Here is a 23,526-nt window from a genome sequence, read left to right as displayed (position 1 = left end):
AGTCATCTTTCCAGATAGGAGAGGTGATTTAGCCTGTTGTTTGTGAGGGGAGTAAGATATTTTCCAAATAGATAAGAGGGGGGGGGTGTCCTTAATTGTGCTGGTAAAGGATTCCACCATTTTGCTACCATGTATGGGAAGGTTGTAGAGTAAATAGTTTTGTATTTCATTCATATGGTTGCTTATCAGGTTGTATTTGTCTTTGGCTGGTATTTTGATTAAATTCAACATGAAGTCTGGTGTTTCGCCATGGAAGATTAAAAAGATCAGTGCACATAGTTTACTCAAGCTGAAATGCCAAAAGCAGAATATCCCATTTTGCAGAAGCTTAATTAGAAGGAAAGGCTTTCTCTATTTATTCGTTGCCATCTCCTTTCCAGAACTGGGCTGCCAGCTGCAGCTTTACGCCGCCATCCCCACTGCCACAGCTGTGGAGCGCCAGCACCAATGTCCGTCTCCCTCGCTGCACCCTTGGGCCACTCTAGCTGCCTCTTCTGCTGCAACTAAGACAGGGAAGCAGCTAAAAATAAATGCCAGGTTAAACACAGTCTTTCTACACCACTGCTGGAGTTAACGGTGGGGATGGGAATCTTTTTGAATCTTCCTAAACTGATGAAGTGTAGATGTAATCAATGTCAAATTTGCATTAGCATGCCTCAAAAGAGAACAGCTGAAAAATAATTTTCAGCGGGATATTGACATAATCAGGTTTTGTGATGAATGTTCACCTATATGCTTATTTATGAACACTTTTAAGGTTAATGAAAGGCTTATTGTGACTGAGATAAGCAATGCAATTTTCAGATGCAAGCATAATATTAATCAAAAGAGACATCCACTCTATTTGCATGTCCCAGCTGCATGCGGATGTTTTGCAGGAGCAGAATGATTAGCAGCTGCATAGCTGGGACTAGGCAGGACGCCAGCCACGGAGAAATGCAATTCAACAGAACGTTCCAGAAATTGTAATTTTCTCCTTTAATTGCATGTGGGCTGGAAAAGCTTTACACGCTCGTTTTTGGTAACATTTGGAATTTCATGATTTTTTATATCTAGCTTTGAGAAATTATGTTTGATAATCCCATTGTGGTCAAAATATTTAACGTGCTTCCTGTGATGCATGAAAGCTGCTCTGCCCTGCCATAAGACCACTTACATTCAAAATAAATATCTCTAGAAAGTTATGTCCCATCATAATGTATATTAGACTTCTCCATAGCCCCTTCAGGATCCCCACCATTTCAGAGGGAAAAGCAGGAAGTTCATTGCTTTGAACAAAATATAAAACTTGTTTTCTTCCAGACTGGACTGGCTTCCTTTTGCAATGGAAGGGCACTGGTGCTGTACTGGAGCTTTACTCAGCCAGGTCACATGAAGCATTTCAATGACACCTTATAACTAACGTAATCCGAGTGCTACAAACTTCATAAGTTCTCCCAAAAAGTGCTTTCAATAACCATTTTCTCCAAGAATCCCCCCCCCCTCACTGTTTATTTAGGAATCTATTATTGAGTATGTTTCATTTTCATTAAACTTAAACTTGCCCATTATCACACGTCTGAATGGTTTGCAATTCAGTATTCAAAATAAACCACACAAAACAAAACAAAACTAAAACACCTCATAAAATCCACAAGTCTCAGGTTATGGACCCCCTAGACCCGCCTCCAGGCCCGTCCAGTTCCATCCATCTCCACTCTGTTACGCCCATGCCATGCCCTAGCCCCGCCCCCTCAGCCTGCTCATCTCAGTCAGGAGGACATCCACGCATGCGCGAATGCCCCTTTTGACGCGATTTGCTTTTCAAAACCCGGACAAAGTGCCGGGTTTTGAAAAGCCGCTGGACAAAACGGCAAAAGAAAATGGCTAAATCTTTCCAGAAATAATCCTTGTTTTTCCTTCTATACCATCACAACAACTTATCTTGTGATGACCAAAGAGATCAGCTGATCAAATGCCAAAGAATTCAACTCAATAACAGATGACTTAAAAATCAAACACAAGCATCCAATTCCTCATCCTCATCTCTCCACACCTGGAGTACTCAACTCAGTCCTTGGGACACACCTAGCTAGTCAGGTTTTTGCATAAGTTAAATCTGCATATACCACTTTCATTCTATGCAAATATATGCATATTCATCATGGAGTTCTTGAAAACCTGACTGGCTGGATGTATCCCAAAGACTGAGTTGAGAATTCCAGCTCCAGACTATTTCCAATGCACCCTCCTAGCAGCAGAGGGAGACAGAGACCAACTGAGTGATGTCATAATAGGGATGGGATGGGATAGGATTTAATATACTGTCTTTCTGAGGTTACAGTCAAAGTGATTTTATATATTACAATATATACAGGTACTTATTTTGTACCTGGGGCAACAGAGGATTAAGGGGCAGATTCTCAAAACTAAAATCTGCCTTTAATGTGCTCGCTAAACTGGTTCCAGCCAGTTTAGTGTACATATGTTTTAGCGGTAGATTATTAAAACAGCTTACTGTAGTCTTTTCCGAGTTTTCTAGCAGTCTCTGACACAGCCATGCAAACATAGTACAATGAGGTCATTAATATTAAAATGAGCACTCCAAGTGATTCTCTATAATTGCCCAAGTTTATTAGGATTTTATATATCGCCTATCAAGGTTATCTAAGTGGTTTTTACAATTAGGTACTCAAGGATTTTTCCTATCTGTCCCGGTGGGCTCACAATCTATCTAACGTACCTGGGACTATGGAGGACTGAGTGACTTGCCCAAGGTCACAAGGAGCAGTGCGGGGTTTGAACCCACAACCCCAGGGTGCTGAGGCTGTAGATCCAACCACTGTGTCACACACTCCTCCAGTGATTCTCTAACCTTGTTGTGCCACATTTGCGGATGAGGAAGAGCCTAAGGCTCTGATTGGCCCAGATACCTAAGGCCCCTCCTATGGGAGGGGCCTTAAACAACCTGGGCCAATCAGAGCCTAATGTGCGGCAGATTTCAGAGTATTGTTCATGATGACACCCAGATCTTTTTCTTGAGCGCTGACCCTCAAGGTGGACCCTAGCATCCGGCAACTGTGATTTCCCTTATTCCTCCCCATGTGCATCACTTTGCATTTGTCCACACTGAATTTCATCTGCCTGCCTCAAACTCTCTCCCAAAGCCATGATGTCATTTTTGATACATTTGGAGGGATACCTAGCAGTATCATTTGTGTCAGCATGGATAAGCAACATGGGATAATGGCCAGTAGGCTTGAGGAGTCTCGAATCTTGATACCAGGCAAAGAGCATAACTCCCTGGAAGTCGTGTTGGATCGACAGAAGGGAATCACCAAGTACCACAACCCTTTGCTGTCTAGTGATCACTGGTTTACAAATTATAATCTGTATGATTTGGATTTCTAGCCCACCCATGTTAATTTGGAAACCCCTCCCCCTCCTTTGGCACGACCCCTTCCTATGCTATACCAGCACTCAGATCCCTCATTCCTATGACATAAATCCTTACAACATACAGGATAAGAAACCACTTATTAGAAAAAGAAATACAGAGACCAAAACTGAACTGGAAACGCCAAGATGCCAGCTTCAGCAAGATGTTATCTCACTGATTTACCATACTTCATTCTGCATGACTTCACTATTTTAAGGTCCTCAGCGGGCCACCACACACTCAAACCATCTCATTGTGTGGGGCTTTAGACGCGATGGTGGGAGAAAATGGTTATGAACGGGAGAGGGAGCCTTGATAAAGCCCTTGAGTTGTATGGGCGAAACATGTTGGGTGATTGATGTTTCTACCCTCCCGATTAGCGTCGAAACCACAAGCTAAGTACTTTTAGCATATATGTATTTATACAAAAAATTTTCTAAAAAATTAATATTTGCGATACATGCACATATGAAATATAGATGGGTCCAATGACGAATGGGAGCATAAAGCCCCACACAATGAGATGGTTTGAGTGTGTGGTGGCCCGCTGAGGACCTTAAAATAGTGAAGTCATGCAGAATGAAGTATGGTAAATCAGTGAGATAACATCTTGCTGAAGCTGGCTGTTATATGAGAATATTCTTCATTCAAATTGATTACAATTAAGTGCCTAGCTTTTCATTATTCAGATTCTGCATGCATTCACATGCCTAAAAAGAGAAAGAGAAATGTGTTTCCTCCTGGAACTTCACAGATGCCCATTTCCCAAAGACTTCCCAGTAGGACCACATAATCCTCGGGGGACAGAGGAGAAACCGCAGCTCTAGCAGAATTGAATAGTGTATCCTGTGACCAGAGAAAGGACTGAGCATTTCTCTTCCACATGTTATCAATTTTTTTTTTAATAAATATTTTTTATTCTTTTTTTCAATTTTCAAAAGCATTTGCCTGAGTAAACAGTGATCTACCCACCAAAACTGGCTGTCTGCAAATGACCCTCCTCGGCTGAGTTGAGAAGTGTCTAGTCCAAATGAGCTGAGCCAGTCCCAAAATTACATACCTAGATGCAAAGAGTAATAACCAAAGTCTTTGTATGCAGGTAAAGCAGCATTTTATCATGGAAGCTGGGCATCTGAAACTGCCCACACTTTCCACAGGGGCTGAAGGGCGGCTGTATATTGTAATAATATGTGGATTTACCAAAAGGCGTTACCACGTTCCTGCTTACTAACATTCATTAATGCAGATTATGTCCTGCTGGTCTCTTTTTAGGCAATGGGATCTCCTAGGGCAGGATGGTAAAAAAAATACTGTGTTAAGAGTGACATTTTCTTTACTAGTGGTGCTCAGAACAATAGCACACAAATTATATGCATGCTTTTTCTACGGAGAATCACCGGTAAAAGGGGGGAGGGAGCAACTGTGCCTGGCATTTGCTCAGAAAGAGCAATCGCTACCACAGCTTTGCCTTCTGCCTGCCCCCCCCCCCCAAAAAAAAGCAGCCTCTTGCTCTCCCAGGAAAGAAGAAAGCCTGCTGTTTTGAAGAGGCAAGCCTGCCGGCAGGTGGAGGAGGGTGGGGCTTGGTGGTAGGGGGACAGGGGCCATGGATGTAGGTGATGTTTGGTTTTCTAAATGTGTGTCGGGACCTTTACGGTCAGTGCTTCAGCCAAACAGCGCTCAGGCACTGACAGAAAAGGTAGACTATGACAGCTCAGACCCTGCCAGTAAAGTATGCACAGGAAACAATTTGTTTCTCTGGTGTGCATTACACGGATACTGAAAATCGGAAGCAGCCATGGAAAACCCTTATGAGCATTGGGAGGAGAGTTTCCAGGTTGGGTCTTAGGATGTGAACTATGGAGCCATCAGCTTTTTACCTAGTCTCTTAGAAAATCCCGTTATGAATTCTCCTGCAAAGGGAGTTCCAGAATGAGAAAAGATGAGTCGGAGGAAGGCAGAAAGAGCATCTCTTACCGGGATTCTGGCTGCATCCAGCCACAACTCCATCCTGCAGCCCTGCAAACAGGAAGTGAGCACTGTGGCCCAGGCAGAGGACAGGCTGGCACCCGGGAGTTTTAAAAGTCTGCAAGCACTGCGTCCCTGTGTCAACACTTCCATATACCACGATACTACAAAAAGGAAGAGGAGAAACGTAGACGATAGTCAAACACGTTGATATTCCTTTCCCAGAAAGTGTAAATTTGTGCACTGTTAAGATTAGTTTTGGATGCTTATTTCATAAAAGTAAAAAAGTGTCTTCCTGGAGTATTTACAAACCCCCTCCCTCCTCCCCCAGGGGGGGGCTATTTTCTAAGCTTTCTTGTGGATAAAATGTACACAAGACGTGTGGGGGGGGAGGAGGGGAGGTAGAGCGCAAGTGTGGAATGGGGGGTGGGATGGAGCAGGGAGGCGTGGAAGGAGTGGGAGCACAGAGAGAGGGTGCAGGGGGGAGCGCCTCTTGCCCTTCCTACGCCACTACAGGTATGTACTGTTTTATTCAGGAATGGGGTGTGTGTGGGGAGGGGGTCAGTGACCACTGGGAGAATGTGAGGGGAGCATGGCTTAATCCCTCTGGTGGTCATCTGGTCAATTTTGGTACCTTTGTGGCATTTAGAAACTTCTAAAACAGATCTCACTCCAGACGTCTAAATGGTGTCCTCGAGGTCTTAGGAAAATGTTCAATTATCACCACAAGTCATCCAAGGGCTAAGCACGCCCAAAGCCCACTCACAACATACTTCCAACACTCCCCTTTGAACTTTGGATACTCAGCAGAAAGAAAGTCTAGCAAAACGACTAGAAAGTACCATGAGACTGCCACTAGAGGCCACAACTGCTGTTTTGAAAGAATGAGCACTGCTCCTGCCTGTTTGCCCCATAGACAACCAGGGAACATCAAGGTAGGCCTGGGGAGGGGGGGGGGGGCTACAGATATGGGGTGGGGCTCAGGCCTGGCATTAAACATCTAGATCTAATTCTGCCCAAGGTGGTTAGCATTTAAAAAAACCTTAACTGCCACAGGCTGAATACTAAATAATTAATTTTAGCCAGTATTTGATCAAAGTGGAAATGTCTGGTTCTTCAAACTGGCCATTATGAACAAATTATTTTTAGGCTGAAGTAATTATCTTTATTTTTATCACTATTATGTTTCCATGATGTTGTCTATGTGTGTTCATTTGTTATGATGTGTTCTCCTTGTCTTGTTGTTATTTTGCTTTTATTATTTCTTGTGTTTTTGTAAACCACTGAAAATGTAAGATACATAGTATATACATGTGTTTACATAAATAAATAAAAGCAGAGGAGCCCTCGAGTACTAGAGCAATTAGAGAATACCTGCCATTTTGGAGGCCCAGACAAACAGCAGGTCTTGCAGAAGAGAATGGACCGGCTGTGACTCTGCATTCCTCTTCCTTTACCTCCTCAGCACTGCTTCTCTGTGGTATATGCTCAATGCACATCACTCGAGAATCCAGCAAGACAGATTTCACTGTGCGTGGCACAGGGTGATTTAAGGAGAATATCTGCAACTGTCCTGCTCCTCCATCCTGCCCTCCACCAACCTGCCAACACAAACATGTCTAACTTTAGACATTCTTATTTGGTAGATAAGCAGAAAAATTATATATTTTCAGCCACTCTATCCGTACAAGTGATGTCATTAAAAATCTACTTCTGACAGGTTCTCCTTTGATCCCTTCCTGTGCCTCTACTGAGTGGTGTTAGAACCACCATGGTAACAGGCAGCTGTTTGCTGCTTGAAATGTCTGCCTTCATGTCAGTGCATGAGTAAGGACTGGCTCACACACTGACAGGAAGAGAAAAACTTTAAACGAGAAAAGGGAAAGCTGGCCAGACTCTCTGCACCCTCCTCACCCCCACTTCGCTAAGATTCCCTGGTGACCTAGTGGGCTCAGAATACCACCCCCACCCCCCTCAGGCCTATCAGATCCAGGGAACCCCATACCAGGGAGGCCCTGGATCAGAACTAACCTTGGACCGGTTCTTACCTGGTCCTGGAAGGTGTCCAGCAGCATCCTTTCCTCACCGCCACCATCTACGAAAATGGCATCCAGTATGAAAGCACTGCCTCATTTGGCAGACTGACCCCTATAGATTCACCACTGCGGGTCAATGCATCGCCATTTCCAAGATGGCGGTAGCAAGGGAAAGATGTTGCTGAATGACTTCCATCAGAGGCTGTTTGGTCCAGAGCCCTGAAATGCTGGATTCCTGCGCTAAGCGAGAATTCTATATGGGCAATTATTCATACATTGCCGTTAGAATATTAGCATAATCAGCATTTCCAGGCCAAACATTTAGGCCAAAGAATGAGAGTCGCACAAGAGATAGAATGGGACCTAATCTCTGATTTTTGCAAAATTCTTACTCTTGGAATATTAAGCAAATTTGAATTTTCTAAGCGCAAAGATTGAGGAGGACGTTAACACTGAAGGACCAACACCGATAAGTTGGTGCATATCCAGAATCAGAACAATGTCCATAAGGAGCCATCAACTTCATTACACATTTCTCTATAAGCCAAAAACCAGTTCCTATAGTCAAATGTTGCATTATCTGTAAAATCTGTCGGTACACTGACTGTTCTACAGGTGACAGAAACATCTGTAACATTGTGAATAAATATTTATTTATTTCTTGGATTTATTTACTGCCTGTATGAAGAGATTCTGTCAAAAGTTCGAACCCTTAAGTGCTAAGGACAGAAACTGCAAAGGAGAAATTGTAAATCTCAATCGGATCAGGACAGGCTGAAATGGGGATGCTTAAACAGAAAGAAGATGGAAATGCAATACTGGGATTGTGAAAAATTGCAGGCGGACCTTAGAAAATTGGAAGACTAGGGGTCCAAGTCGCAGATGAAATTTAATGTGGACAGATGCTAAGTGATACACATTGGGAAGAATAGCCTAATTCACAGTTATCAGATACTAGGGTCCAATTTGGGTATTAGCGCCCAAGAAAAGGATCTGGATGTCACTGTAGATAATACAATGAAACCTTCCGCCCAATGTGCAGCGGCGGCCAAAAAAGCAAACAGGATGCTGGGAATTATTAAAAAAGGGATGGTTAACAAGACTAAGAATGTCATAATGCCCCTGTATTGCTCCATGGTGCGACCTCATCTGGAGTATTGCATTCAATTCTGGTCTCCTTATCTCAAGAAAGATATAGTGGCACTAGAAAAGGTTCAAAGAAGAGCCACCAAGACGGTAAAGGGGATGGAACTCCTCTCGTATGAGGAAAGACTAAAAAGGTTAGGGCTCTTCAGCTTGGAAAAGAGACGGCTGAGGGGAGATACGATTGAGTGGAGTAGAACGGGTACAAGTGGATCGATTTTTTTTGCTCTGTCAAAAATTACAAAGACTAGGGGGAGCTTGATGAAGTTACAGGGAAATACTTTTAAAACCAATAGGAGGAATTTTTTTTTTACTCAGAGAATAGTGGTAAGGGCGGATAGCATAGCTGATTTTAAGAAAGGTTTGGACAAGTTCCTGGAGGAAAACTCCATAGTCTGTTATTGAGAAAGACATGGGGAAGCCACTGCTTGCCCTGGATCAGTAGTATGGAATGTTGCTACTCCTTGGGCATGTACTAGAGATCTGGTCTGGCCATTGTGAGAACAGGCTACTGGACTTGATGGACCATTGGTCTGACCCAGTAAGGCTATTCTTAGGTTCTTTTGTAATAGTGGGAGCTGAGCCTTGCACATGGCGGAGCAGAGCCTGATGCCGGACAGACTGTGTATTTTGTGTCCCACCCCTGTGCTTTTAATGTGTGTTCTGTTAACTCTGTAGCCAGCCTACCATGTAAGAGTGTGTACTGTTATTTGAACGTTTTCATTGTCGATGTAGAAGTTTTTGTTGTAAATAATTCTGTTTCTTAGTACTTATAGACAGCCCTTCGCAATAACAGCAGAGCGGTTTACAAATTTAAAAACAAACCAAAAAGGAAAGGAACTCCATTGTCAAAGGGATAGATAAATTAAATCTAACAATCTAAAAATAACAAATAAAAAAGCTCCAGTCTGGAATCCCTCCCCAAGTTCTAATCCAAGAAACTCACATTCTTCAAAGAGTGTGCTAAATTGAAAAGACACGTTTTCTAGAGACTTCTAAATTTAATATAGGAGAGCTCAGTACGTAATTCAATGAATTACGAGTCAAAGTCGATCTTTCCAGGTTAACCGAGGGCAGGGACAACTGGTAAGTGTTAGAAGAGCGTACATTTCTGATTGGTCTATATGGTAGCAGGTGAATTTTTTTCAAAAATGTGATAAATAAATCCTGATCAATTGCTTTCATAACATCCTTCATCTGGGGTTTCTTAATCAGACAGGAATCTAAGCAGGTTCCTAAATATGGACCCTCTGATTTAATAGGTAAACATTGCCAAAGCGCAAGCCAAGTTACAATTCAGGACAGGCAGGACTAGGCAATAAAAATCCCAGGAAAAGTTCTGAATGACTGGACTCCATCCTTTCTCAGACAAGAGGCAAAATGGAGAATCTGCCTTGTTAAATCTACAGCCCAACAGTGGGATGTGTGGCACTTTACTTCCCACTTGGTTTAAGTCAGGCTTTAATTTTTTCCTTTGTTTACCTATGGCTTTCTTCTTTAAGCCCCTGGCAGGTTGGATTGTCAATGCTAGAGTATTTGCAATGTACCTGGGGTCCCCTTTCTGCCCACGGAAACTCCAGTCAGCCATTCAAATGAGAGTCCCATCACATACTACTCACATACCTGTATTACGGAGCAGCATGCAAACATACAGCTATAACTCTGCGCTACTGGTGCTTGGAAGAAAAATGCACATCCTCATACCTTTCACTGGTACTAAAGTTCACCAGACAGAACTCACCCACAAGTAACCCTGAGGTAAAGAAGTGCTGACTGCAGAGAAACCAAGCAGAGACGTCCTCACAGGCGTATGAACAGCAGTGCTAACCTACGCAATAAAGAAAACAGAAAAAAGATCAGTAAAAAATTCCCAGAAAATGCAAAACCCTCCAATATAGCACTTTCCAGCAGTGTCAAGGTCAAGCTGGTTCTGCACTGCCTCTAGGTCATGGTGGATGAAGGTGGCTATGGTTCAGCAGGAAGATCCCATGGCTGATGTGGTCGTGGTGTCTAAGGAGGTGAGCACTGAGACCAGAAGTCTTACCAGTTTCCAGACTCAGACCCTTTCAGGTGTTAAGCAATTTTATTCATTATCTTGCCTATAAAGAATTTAAAATTACATTTAAGGAAAAGTGTGTTGAAGTGCATGGAGAAGCTGAGCCTACGGGAACAACATTCAAATGCCATTTTGTTCTGTACATCGGGATAACTTTATTCAAGCACAAAACAGTTAAGATGGTGCCACTAATGTCACAAGAAAAAGTTAACTGGGGCTCTTTTGCTTGACCAGCCTGACTTAATTGATTAAATAGAGTTCAGGGTACGTTTTCTTAGGCTTCCACAGCTGGCGTCATGTTTGTTGCAGTTGTCTGCGTCTTGCTGCTTATTCCGATGCAGCAACACCTGAACAACTGTAACAGTCATAGTTTAGGGTAACTGGCTGAATACTTTTAGCTATGCCCCCTATAAACTCTCCATTAGAGAATGACATGGAGACAAATTTTTCCCCATTCCTGTCCCTGCCCCATTCCTGCAAGCTCTGTCCTCATCTGCACAAGCCTCAAACACTTTAAAATTATGTGTTCGAGGTTTGTGCGGTTAAGGCTGAGCTTACAGGAATGGGGAAAAATTTGTCCCCATGTCATTCTCTACTCTCCGGTTTAAGTAGCTAAATTTCAACCAGATGAGTTGATCAGTTAAAATTTGACCAGTGTGAATCCTGGGTTATCCAAGATATATCTGGTTTATTCTTGAAGTTAACTGGACACCTTTTTTTTACTCTCTGTCTCCTCATGGCTTATTTGGTTCATTGTTTCCTCGTCCTGGGAAAACCTGTCTGGAACAGCATTAAAATAATTATACCATGCTTTCAAAAAGATGTGTGGTGAGAGGAGGAAGGCATAAGAGTGGCAGTGAAAACCCTAAGCAGAACCTAAGAATGGCTAGAGTGGGACAGACTGAAGGTCCATCAAGGCCAACGTCCTGTTTCCAACAGTGGCCAACCCAGGTCCCAAGTACCAGGCAGAGACCCAAAGAGTAGCAACATTCCAGAGCTGAGATTGTGATGTCATAATGCCTCATTCCACCAATGCCTCAGAGCCAACCTCATCAGTGATGTCACAATGGCTTGATTGGCCTAGACTTGGCTCGCAGAAGAACATAAGAGCTGCCATACTGGGACAGACCAAAGGTCCATCAAGCCCAGTATCCTATTTCCAACAGTGGCCAACCCAGGTCCCAAGTACCAGGCAGAGACCCAAAGAGTAGCAACATTCCAGAGCTGAGATTGTGATGCCATAATGCCTAATTTCCACCAATGCCTAAGAGCCAACCTCAGCAGTGAGGTCACAATGGCTTGATTGGCCTAGACTTGGCTCGCAGAGGAACATAAGAGCTGCCATACTGGGACAGACTGAAGGTCCATCAAGGCCAACGTCCTGTTTCCAAACAGTGGCCAACCCAGGTCCCAAGTAGTAAAACAGATTTTATGCTGCTTATCCTAGGAATAAGCAGTGGATTTCCCCAAACCATCTCAATAATGCCCTATGGACTTCTCTTTTAGGAAATTATCCAAACCTTTTTTTTTAAACCCTGCTAAGCTAACTGATTTCACCATATTCTCTGGTAACATATTCTAGAGTTTAATTACATGTTGTGTGACTAAATATTTTCTCTGGTTTGTTTTAAATCTACTACTTAATAGCTTCATCACATGTACCCTAGTCCTAATATTTTTGGAAAGAGTGAACAAGGATTCACATCTACCCTTTCCACTCCACTCAGTATTTTATAGAGTTCTATCATATTACTCCTGAGCCATCTTTTCTCCAAGCTGAAGAGCTCTGGTCACTTTAGCCTTTATCTCATAGGGAAGTTATCACAAACCTTTTATCATTTTTTTTCACTCTTCTCAGTACCTTTTCTAATTCCACCGGAAAGGTGGGGAAGTAATGTAAAAGGAGGGCTAAATTTGCATATATTGAATTTCAAGTATATGGAAATTGATCTCATGCATATTTGTTATGTACATCTTGAAAACCTAAATGTCTGTTGGGTCTGAAGACATGTTGGAAACATGGAGTTGACTGCACACAGTCTGCATTCGACAGTAAACCGGAGGTGCAACAGAGCAGGAAAGGTCGGTGGCGGAGTGTCTGCCCACACTCACAGCCTTGCAGGATTACAAAAGAATGGTCACCTAAGATCCAAAAGCTGAGTCTGAGCTCTGCACCCAGAACAGTCGGTTCATTACTTCACAGCTGAGACTGAAAGCCTGCATAATATGTAGGGTTAACGCCCTCCCAGCTGAATCCCACTGGGGGGTTAATAATTTGAAAGGGGATAGATTCCGTACAAACGTAAGGAAGTTCTTCTTCATCCAGAGGCTGTTATAGGGGAAAACACCCTCCAAGGATTCAAGACAAAGTTAGACAAGTTTCTTCTGAACAGGAACGTGCGCTGGTGGGGCTAGTCTCAGTTAGGGTGCTGGTCTTGGACCAGAGGGCCGCCGCGTGAGCAGACTTTTGGGCGCGATGGACCACTGGTCTGACCCAGCAGTGGCAATTCTTATGTTCTTATGTTGGATTCGTTACTTGATTTTCCAAATTTATGCTCAAAGCAAGCGACAAATTGAGGGAGAGGTGCTGGGACCCTGCCCAAAGTACAATTAAACCTCCCAAAAGCAAAATAAGATAAATAAATGTTGTTTCTGAGTGATGGAGTGTAAAAGGTGTTAAAGGCAGGAGTTCTGTTTCAAACCACCCCGTGCTGATTGCCAGATTATTTACAGATGCCTTTACAGCAGGGATCACTGAGCATGTTCTGCTTCACTGACTGAATTATGGCTCAGTGTCTGCGCTGTGAACAATTGGAAAACCTCATCTAACCAGCAAAATGTGCCTTTACTACACAAAACGTATCTGATGAATGGACAAACGTGGCCACAGACAGCTCTTATAATATTCTACCTTCAACTCTGCACTAGAGACCCAGTTTAGCATCTTAAAAATCCAGAATCCGCCATGCCCAAGGCATCTCTGTACACACCCACCGCCTGCTCACTCTTCTCAAATATCCCTCCAGAAGTCCAAAAAGGCACCAACCTAAGCCCTATGCTACAAAAGCAACCCAGACGCCTGCCTTGATAAAATAGACACCCAGTGCACAAATGCCCACACCTGCAGGTTCAGGTGATCCCACCTCTGCTGTGCCCAGACTACACCCAAGAACTCCCACGTGCACATCACAGAAACATTGGTCTATTCTTCCTGCATATAGACCCGTTAGATACTAATACTGTCATGCAAGTTCATAAAATAAGCTTACAAGTTACCTTCCAGCTGAGTAGCCCAGTTATTTTAGGAAGACTTTCACAGAAAAAAACCTAATAACCTCGCAATCTGCTGTGCAAAAACCAGACTAAGTCGGCACTTGAATGTCCTAATAGCAGGGATGCCCAAGTGCCGATAATCAAAACCAACTTTCTGGACGTGAAGAAGCACTTCTAAGCTGCTGTGTGTCGACAGAGCAAAGGGGCATGTTGGGGCGGGAATGGGGGGGGAGGGGCTTCAAACCGGACATACCCCAACAATAATCAAAGCTTTCCTAGAGGAAACTTAGACGCCGGCAGTTAGACCTGTTTGAGTTGCGACTAAGTTCCACAAAGGTGCCCAAACTGACAAGATCACTGGAGGATTTATCGCATGATCCCCCCACCCTTACTCCCCCAGTGATCATGACCCACTCCCACCATCCAAAGAGCAAAAAAAAAAAAAAACAACTCATAGGTTTCCCTTCAGCTGATTGTGGCAGAAGGAATCCCCATCAGCTGAGCTGGTTTCGGGGATTCCTGGCAGCTCAGCTGATGGGGATTCCCCCCTGCCAGGATCAGTTGACCCCTCCCCCTGATATTCCCTACATCTCCTCTCATATCCTGACATCCTCCCCCCGACATCTCTATCCCCCTCCCACATCTCCCCAACATTCCTGGGCCCCCTTCCCATATCCATGGACCCTCCCACCCGTACCTTCAGAAAAGCAAATGGCAGGAGGGAAGCTCCCTCCCTCCTGCCTACAGGGCTGCATGCTGTAAATGATGGGGCTTCCCCTTCCCAATGCATCTTGGGATGTAGTGGGAGGGGCCAAAGGTCCTGATTGGCTTAAAATCGCCACAAACATTTCAAACAACTTACAAAAGTAAAAAAATATCTACATAACATTCTGCATAAAAATTCTTAACAGCACCAATCACTTCTCCTATGCCAATAATAAATCTCAAGCAACCTAATACAACTCAGGTTTCCCACGCCCATCATCTCAAAGTGAGGATTTCATACAACAATTTCTTAAAGCCATCCCCTACCTGCATCTCAATGGCCTGGGTAGAGAAAGCTGGCATCCGGCAGGCTAGGACTGGGCTCCAAGATGGCGCCTTCATCTTCTTCTCCTCCTCTGGGCAAAGCCAGCCAGGCTGGTTCTCTTCCCCTGCCAAGAAAAGAAAAATAAACTTAGGAAAGTCCTAGGAAATACTTTGAACCATCTGATCAGAAGAACCCAGAGTGCCGTTTCAAGTTTATTTAACAATTGATATACCACTCATCAATAAATACATCAAACCAATTTACAATGATCAATTAGTAGTTAAAGAAAAACGATGAGTGAATTGGGGTGATCTGGGACAGTGGGGTTGACGTCACTGTTTATTTCTTCAGGCTGACTTGTACTGTATGATACACATGGGTTTTTGTAACAAGGGGGAGGGGGGATTGGGGGGTATTTGGGGAAGTTAGGTGAATTTCTTTGGTCTATATTTGATGCTTCTTGGTTTTCTGCATTTGTGTCCCCTTAGAGCAGTGATTCCCAAACCTGTCCTGGGGGACCCCCAGCCAGTCAGGTTTTCAAGATATCACTAATGAATATGCATGAGAGAGATTTGCATACCTGTCACTTCCATTATATGCAAATCTCTCTCATGCATATTCATTAGGGATATCTTGAAAACCTGACTGGCTGGGGGGTCCCCTAGGACAGGTTTGGGAACCACTGCCTTAGAGGAATGTCGTAAATAATTCTTTATGCTCAACAAAATGGTTAATAAAAAATTATTGCTAACAAAAAATGCTAATACTAATACTGGCAATCATTTCCATCATGCTATTAGACCTATGAGTGGTAGGACAAACAGGAGATTAGAAAGTTTTATTTACCGTACGGCATATTTATTCAATGTTCTAGACTATTCTCCCAGCGGAGCTCAGAGTGGTTTATATGAATTTATTCAGTGACTCAAGCATTTTTCCATGTCTGTCCTGGTGGGCTCACAATCTATCTAATGTACCTGGAGCAATGGGGGGGGGAGATTAAGTGACTTGCCCAGGGTCACAAGAAGTAGCATGGGTTTGAACCCACAACCTCAGGGTGCTGAGGCTATAGCTTTAACTGCTGCACTGCACTCTCCACCTAATGGGTATAATGAAACTGACTACAACAGCTGAAGAAACTTCCTTTATTTTAGAAGGATGGACTTCACCTCAGTGGAGACGAAACAAGGCTACTTGCAAGCAACATCAAGAGAGAAATTGAGAAGTTTTTAAACTAGGAAGAAGGGGAAAGCCGATAGTCGACCAAGAATAGATGGTTCGAGAACCGGTATACACAGAGGATACCGTGCAGGAAGTCAGCGGGGAAGACTGACCAGATCATAGGCAAGACAGAAATCCTGATGGATTGAAAAGGACACAAGAGGGAAGAATTTGCAAGAAAGTAACAGGCTCAACTCAAGTGTATGTACACAAATGCAAGAAGCCTAAGAAGCAAGATGTGGGAATAAGAAGCTATGGCACAAAAAGATAACCTTGACATCATCGGCGTCACAGAAACATGGTGGAACGAGGAAAACGCCTGGGATACTGTGCCACTGGGATACAAGCTATACCGCGGAAACAGAGTAGGTCAAAAAGGTGGGGGTATTGCCTTATACATCAAAGAAGGAATTGAGTCTACCGGAGAGAACATGCCAGAAACGAAAAATAAGGTAGAGTCTCTATGGGCCAAAATTCCGGGAACAAAAGCAATGGAAACGAAGATCGGCATCTACTACCAATCCTCAGGGCAGTCTGAAGAAATTGATGGAGGATGACAGATGAGATTAAATGCAACTGCAAGGGAGACAACGCAGTTCTCATGGGTGACTTCAATTATCTGGGAATAGACTGGAACCTAGGCACCTCTGGCTGCGGTAGGGAGACCAAGTTCCTAGATGCTGTAGGTGATTGCTTCCTGGAACAACTTGTCAAGGAAAATACGAGAGGAAATGCAATTCTGAATTTAATTCTAAATGGACTACGACACAAGGCGTAGAAGTAGAAGGGATGCTTGGAAGCAGTGATCACAATATGATCCGCTTTAACCTGAACACAGGGGCAAAACATCGATCCAGAACGTCGGCCATGGCACTGAACTGGAAACTGACAGGGTTGACGATCAGTCTAGAAGAGGTATGCAGGCAGATTGATAGGTTTCAAAAACGATAAATCCCTGGGACCGGATGGCATCCATCCGAGGGTAATCAAGGATCTAAAAGGGGCTATAGCTGAACTGCTTCAACTAATAGCCAATCTGTCGATCAAATCGGGAAGGAATCCAGAAGACTGGAAAGTGGCGAATGTCACACCGATCTTCAAGAAAGGTTCAAGGGGAGATCTGGGAAACTACAGACCGGTGAGTCTGACCTCGGTATCAGGAATGATGGTTGAGGCGCTGATAAAGGACCGCATCATCTTGACGGACACAATCTGATGAGGACCAGCCAACATGGCTTCAGAAGGGGAGATCTTGCTTGACGAACTTGCTGCACTTCTTCGAGGGAGTAAACAGGCAGATAGACAAGGGCGAGCTGGTCGACATTGTGTATCTGGATTTTCAGAAGGCATTCGACAAGGTCCCGCATGAACAACTACTTCAAAAAAATTGCGAGCCATGGAAGAGAGGGTGAAATACTCATGTGGATTAAAAACTGGTTGGTGGATAGGAAACAGAGAGTGGGGGTAAATGGACTGGAAAAGCGTCACAAGTGGAGTGCCTAAGGGTTTGGTGCTTGGACCCGTGCTCTTCAATATATTTATAAACAACCTGGAAATTGGTATGACGAGTGAGGTGATTATATTTGCAGACAATACGAAGTTATTCAGAGTAGTGAAGACGCAGGAGGATTGCGAAGATCTGCAGTGTGACATAAACACACTTGAGAAATGGGCCACGACATGGCAAATGAGGTTTAACGTGGATAAGTGTAAGGTGATGCATGTCTGTAATAAAAATCTTTTACACGACTACAAGATGTCCGGTGCGGTACTTGGAGAGACCCCCCAGGAAAGAGACTTGAGAGTACTAGTCGACAAGTCAATGAAGCCGTCCGCGCAACGCGCGGCAGTGGCGAAAAGGGCGAACAGAATGCTGGGAATGATTAAGAAGGGGGATCACGAACAGATCAGAGAAGGTTATCATGCTTCTGTACCGGGCCATGGTACGCTCCCACCTGGAATACTGCGTCCAGCACTGGTTGCCGTACATGAAGAAGGACATGGTACTACTCGAAAGGGTCCAGAGAAGAGCGACTAAAATGGTTAAGGGGCTGGAGGAGTTGCCGTACAATGAAAGATTAGAGAAACTGGGCCTCTTTTCCCTTGAAAAGAGGAGACTGAGAGGGGACATGATCGAGACATTCAAGATATTGAAGGGAATAGACTTAGTAGAGAGAGATAGATTGTTCACACTCTCCAAGGTGGAGAGAATGAGAGGGCACTTTCTAAAGTTAAAAGGGGATAGATTCCGTACAAATGTAAGGAAGTTCTTCTTCACCCAGACAGTGGTAGAAAACTGGAACGCTCTTCCTGATCTTTGACCAAAGGGCCGCCGTGTGAACGGACTGCTGGGCACGATGGACCACTGGACTGACCGTTATGTTCTTATTTTTTTCCCCTCTATACACATTATTGGTTACACCTCACCCTTTGCGGGAAAATACCAACTAACAGTAAATAGGAGGAAATATTTTTTCAATCAGAGAATAGTTAAGCTCTGGAACGCATTTGCCAGAGGTTGTGGTAAGAGCGGATAGCGCAACTGATTTTAAGAAAGGTTTGGACAATTTCCTGGAGGAAAAGTCCACAGTCTGTTATTGAAAAAGACATGGGGGAAGCCACTGCTTGCAGGGAATTGGATTGGCCTCTGTGAGGATGGGCTACTGGGCTTGATGTTCTTATGTTCTAAATAAAAATGATAGAAACCAATCCTTAGCTGCTAAACCCATGACCAGTTGCCAACATACTTAAGAGCATAACTTAAGCCTGTCTTTTAAACTTCGCGAAGGATGTCTCTAGCCTCAAATATATAGGCAACCTCTTCCAATAATTGGGTCCCACCACAATATAAACCGAGAGGGAAATTTAATAAACATCACCTACACTTAAATGCCCTACCGGTGCCTAAGTTAATTGGGAAGCACTGTTTCAAACGGCAAGCAACGTTAAATTTAAAGCGCCTACCTAAACAAAATGTGTTGGAATTGCACCTCCAGACACCTACCGATGTGTAACACCACTATAGGCATGTTAGACGCCATAAAGCACCTACGTAGGCGCCATTCATGGGACGGATAGGCACCGGAAACGTAAGGCCTTGAAAACCTTCGCCTATGTTTCCGATGCCTATCTTTCTTGGAAGTGTGATCCTCTAAACGGTGCTGTCATATGATTGACACATGATTGATGGCTGTTTAGAGAATCAGAGCCTGAGAGGCCAATATTTAAAAGTGCTTAACTGGGCAGAAGAATCTCTTCCCTGCTTAAACGAACATTCAGTGTCACTAAGTACCTGCTATGACGGTGGATGGGTCATTTGGCCTTTATCTGTCATCATATTTCTCTGTTTCCAGAGGCAGAATAGGGGTGAAGCTGAAATTTACGCTTTTAGCAGCGATATTCTGTCCTAACTTTATCCACTGAGCTACTGAATATCGGTAGCGTTTAACATTCAGGCTTGATTCAACTCGTGGATGCCAGTGGCTTAAAAACCAGTGACCACCATGGGCTGCATATCAGCCTTTAAACCCCTTAACCTGATTTGACAAGGCCAATAAAGGATCTGGTGTGAGGATCTATGAGCTCTGGATGAAGATTTTAGGGATTGCAAATGTGATGTGAATGATGGCAGATTCAATTTATCTTGTGCAGTTATATACATTTCAGGGAGTGTATTGTGGGTTGTAACAATTTTATTCCATTCTAAAACTTATAGTCTGCCTGTTTCTCACAATGGATTCAAGGCGGAGTACAAGGGAAAAATTTCTGCTGTAAGAAGAGCTGAACAAATTCAAGGAGAGATACAATCAATTCACTTATTTACCCAACCCAAAAACAAGTCTTCAGTGCTTTACAGAAGAATTTGTTTAATTTGTAAAGGAATTTTGCATCTTGAAAAGAGAGAGACTATTTTATCCATGACTTAGAACATGTATTTTTCATCCTGGGGAACCCTAATCCTAAAATTGTCTTAAAAGGAAAAGATTCATGGTTGGATGCTTCGTTGCGTTTGTCGTTCTGTGGCAAATCCTTGTGCGCAGTGTAGAACAGTTGGTTGATTACGGTTCTAGAATTAATTTATCCCAGGGTAATAAAAGAAAATGTAGATATTTCCTTATTAAAGCTGATTTTTTTCAATTATGCCTGTGAAATGTGCCTTTTAGTATATATATACTGTACTTCTCTTTTTATGTATTTGATGAGATCCTGTGTCACTCGATACCACTCTCACCACAGGTGACGCACTTCTAGATATGATTTTTCTGATGAATCTGGTGCACGGTATAGCTGGGAAGATCTCAAGTGAGATGAATTTGGACAGTTTCTTGTTAGCAGACAGAGCTGTTTTCTTTTACCATTTGTATTTCTATTTATCCAAAAGGTCAAACCAAACAGGCAAATTAGGGCAGAGTAAACGATTATCTGCTGACAATGTCATTAAGATCAATGACTTCCTTGCGCCTACTGAAGTCTCCTTTCTCAATGTTTGCTAAATTATTAGAATAGGTTTGAAGACAGATTCAGTGTCTCTCTTTCTATACATATAAAATAGTGCTGTGAGCTGCCGGGAATCTGCTCACACATGCCACCGCCTGGGCTGTGAGCTCTGACTGGACTACAAAGGCTGAGCTGAGGCCGTCTACTGTAGGCCTCAGACAGCAAAGCAACCTTTGGGCCGACATGTTTGAGTGCCAATGCACACTGTAGTCAGACTTTTGGACATCCAAAAGTTCCATTTCTTCTTATTCCCTCACTCCTCCTGAAATTTGGCAGCTAAGGTTTAATGCTAAGAAATGCAGGGTCATGCAAAAACCCAAGGGAACGGTACAGTTTAGGGGGTGAAGCATTTTTATGCACGATAGATTAACAGAATTTGGGTGTGATACTACGTGATAATCTTAAGATGGCCAAACAAGTTAAAAAGGCGACGGTTAAGACCACCTCTACTTCAGGAAGCAGGTGAAAGCCTGGTTCTTCTGTAAGCCTTTAAGATATGCGTTGACCGACTATTTACTCATTCCCCAGCTGGACTCGCTTGCTGCAGTTCCTCATACCTTATTCAACATATAAATTGCCTTCAATTCAGCTACCCAGCTATTTATCTCAAAGAGTTGGTACTACCTGTCTTCTATATATCTGCACTTGACCCTGCTTCATACTTACTTAAGGCGATTTTGGCTAAATGCAGGCGATTGACCCAGGAAATCTTACTCAGGGGGTTTGGCGTGATAAAGAGCACCATGACACTGACAGGCCGTCCTGATCTATAAGGGGAGAAGTGATAACCAGAAAAGTATTATTAGGCTGCTGAAGTACAAACAAGATCCTTTTTCAACCATATTAACAGTGAACAGAAGCCACTACACATGTTCCATTACCCAAAGCATCCTGGGATTTCTAGTCCTGCTCCTCAAATCCAAGAGCATTTTGACCTTGAGGGGAGAATGTTTACAACCAGCTAACAATAATCTATCCCATGTTTCAGAAGGTGTTAGAGGCACACATGTGTGTAAGCTCTAGAGTCTCACTCTGTGTATCTATGACTTAAATTCTGCTATACACATGTGTGAGTGTATTTGCACCCAAGGGTTGTGCTCAGAGGTATAAATGTGTGTTCCTACTTGAAAAAAAAGTACCCGTGTTTTCGTGAGTATGTTGGGAGGGGGATGTGAGTCATGCTTAATAGTGTGTGCATGTTTGAGCACAAATGCCCTCCTGTTGAGGCACTAGGAAAACCTGGGATGCAACAGGAATGGACCTTAGGCTCTGATTGGCCCGGACGCCATAGGAGAGGCCTTAAACAACCTGGGGTACATCCCAGGGAGGAGAAAGCCCATTTTGAAGAGGTGGGCCAGCTGGCCACAAGGAGTAGGTATCCCTCCAGTCAGCCAATTAATTCAAGGTAAGGGAGAGAGGGGTCGAAGGCAGGGGGGGGAGGTGTTGTGTGGCAGCGGGAGAGAATGGGCATCTCTCCTGCTGCTGGGGAGGTGTCTCCCACACTGCCACAATGGGGTTTTAAACAGTACTGTCACTGTACTGGAACCCCTGGACCAGTCACTGATTTTTGTCGCCAAAAGCCTATGCCACTTTTAGAAAATAGCTTGGCGATTTTTAAGAATACAACGGAGTTCTCATTTCAATGTTGAAGAACCCATTTGCATGTCAATGTCGGAGACTGCTAGAAACCTCGTTACATTGCTGCCTGGATGTCCTGCCATCATCTGAAACTAAATATGTCCAAGACTGAGCTGCTCCTCTTTCCTCCTAAACCCTCTGATCTTCCTCCTCCTTTCTCCATCTCATTGTTCCAGTCTCCTCTGCTCGCAACCTTGGAGTTGTCTTCGATTCTGACCTCTCATTTTCTACGTATATCCAACAAGCTTCTAAGACCTGTCGCTTCTATCTCTTCAGTATCACCAAAATTTGCCCCTTCCTCTCTGAGCACACTGCCCAGACCCTTGTCCAAGTCTCGTAACTTCACGCTTAGATTACTGCAATCTCCTCCTATCTGGTATCCCTCAGTGTCACCTCTCCCCCTTGCAATCTGTGCAAAACTCTGCTGAGCGACTCATCTTCTACCAACCTCACTACGCTCATGTCACCCCCCCTTCTTAAGTCACTTCACTGGCTCTCTATCTGCCATGGCATCCGGTTCAAGATCTTATTGCTGACCTACAAGTGTGTTCATTCTGCTGCCCCTCAATATGTCTCCTTGCTTCTCTCTCCTTACACACCTCCCATAGAGCTCCTTTCCTCAGATAAGTCACTCTTAACGTTACTCTTCTCCTCCACTGCCAATCCCAGATTTCGTTCCTTTCATCTAGCTATGCCTGTAATAAATTACCTGAGTTTGTCCATCAAGTCCCTTCCCTTGTTTAAAAGCAGACTGAAAACCCAGCTTTTCAATCCTTAACCCTACTCCTCTGCCCTTCAACCCAGCCAGCTGATTAACCGTTCCCCTTAACTGTATCCATGACATCTTGTTTGTCTGTCTTGCCTGTTTAGATTGTAAGCTCTTTTGAGCAGGGACTGTTTTCTTATTCTTTGTGACTCTGTATAGCGCTATAGAAATAATTAATAGGAGTGGTAAAGACAGCGATAAGCCATTTTGATAATCCGCTGCTAAAATGAGTGCAGGCTAAACTGTCGGAAACCAGTTTAGCGACTGCGTTAAAGTTCTGAGAATCTGGCCCTCAGTGTTAATTGAGCAGTCGTACATTCAAATGGTTGAAAGGACTCGTTCAGATTTCCTCATCAAGATCTACCAGCCAAAACCATCTGCTTCAGAAAGACACTTTCCTGGCCCTTCTAATAACGCAGTCTGGCTCATAACACTGGCGATTCTGGTGCGGTATTAAATTTCCAGGCTATTTTTTCAAGCCAG

General features: G+C 43.7%; 1 protein-coding gene across 7 annotated transcripts in view; it reads right to left on the bottom strand.

The window, feature by feature from the left end:
- ARHGEF10L (Rho guanine nucleotide exchange factor 10 like) overlaps positions 1-23,526 on the bottom strand; it is a 104,702-nt gene that overhangs the window by 17,511 nt on the left and 63,665 nt on the right. For all 7 annotated transcript variants that reach the window (XM_033921439.1, XM_033921433.1, XM_033921435.1 and 4 more), the window contains 5 exons: positions 21,306-21,406; positions 14,924-15,045; positions 10,304-10,390; positions 6,758-6,984; positions 5,393-5,547 (listed from right to left, as the gene is read on the bottom strand). In XM_033921439.1, the coding sequence (XP_033777330.1) occupies positions 5,393-5,547; positions 6,758-6,984; positions 10,304-10,390; positions 14,924-15,045; positions 21,306-21,406 (692 nt within the window). The remainder of the gene's footprint in view (positions 1-5,392; positions 5,548-6,757; positions 6,985-10,303; positions 10,391-14,923; positions 15,046-21,305; positions 21,407-23,526) is intronic.

The sequence above is a fragment of the Geotrypetes seraphini genome, chromosome 15 (assembly GCF_902459505.1).
Source record: "Geotrypetes seraphini chromosome 15, aGeoSer1.1, whole genome shotgun sequence".
NCBI classification, from domain to species: Eukaryota; Metazoa; Chordata; class Amphibia; order Gymnophiona; family Dermophiidae; genus Geotrypetes; species Geotrypetes seraphini.
Note: the sequence above shows the minus strand (reverse complement) of the source record. Positions and strands in the feature narration are given on the sequence as shown.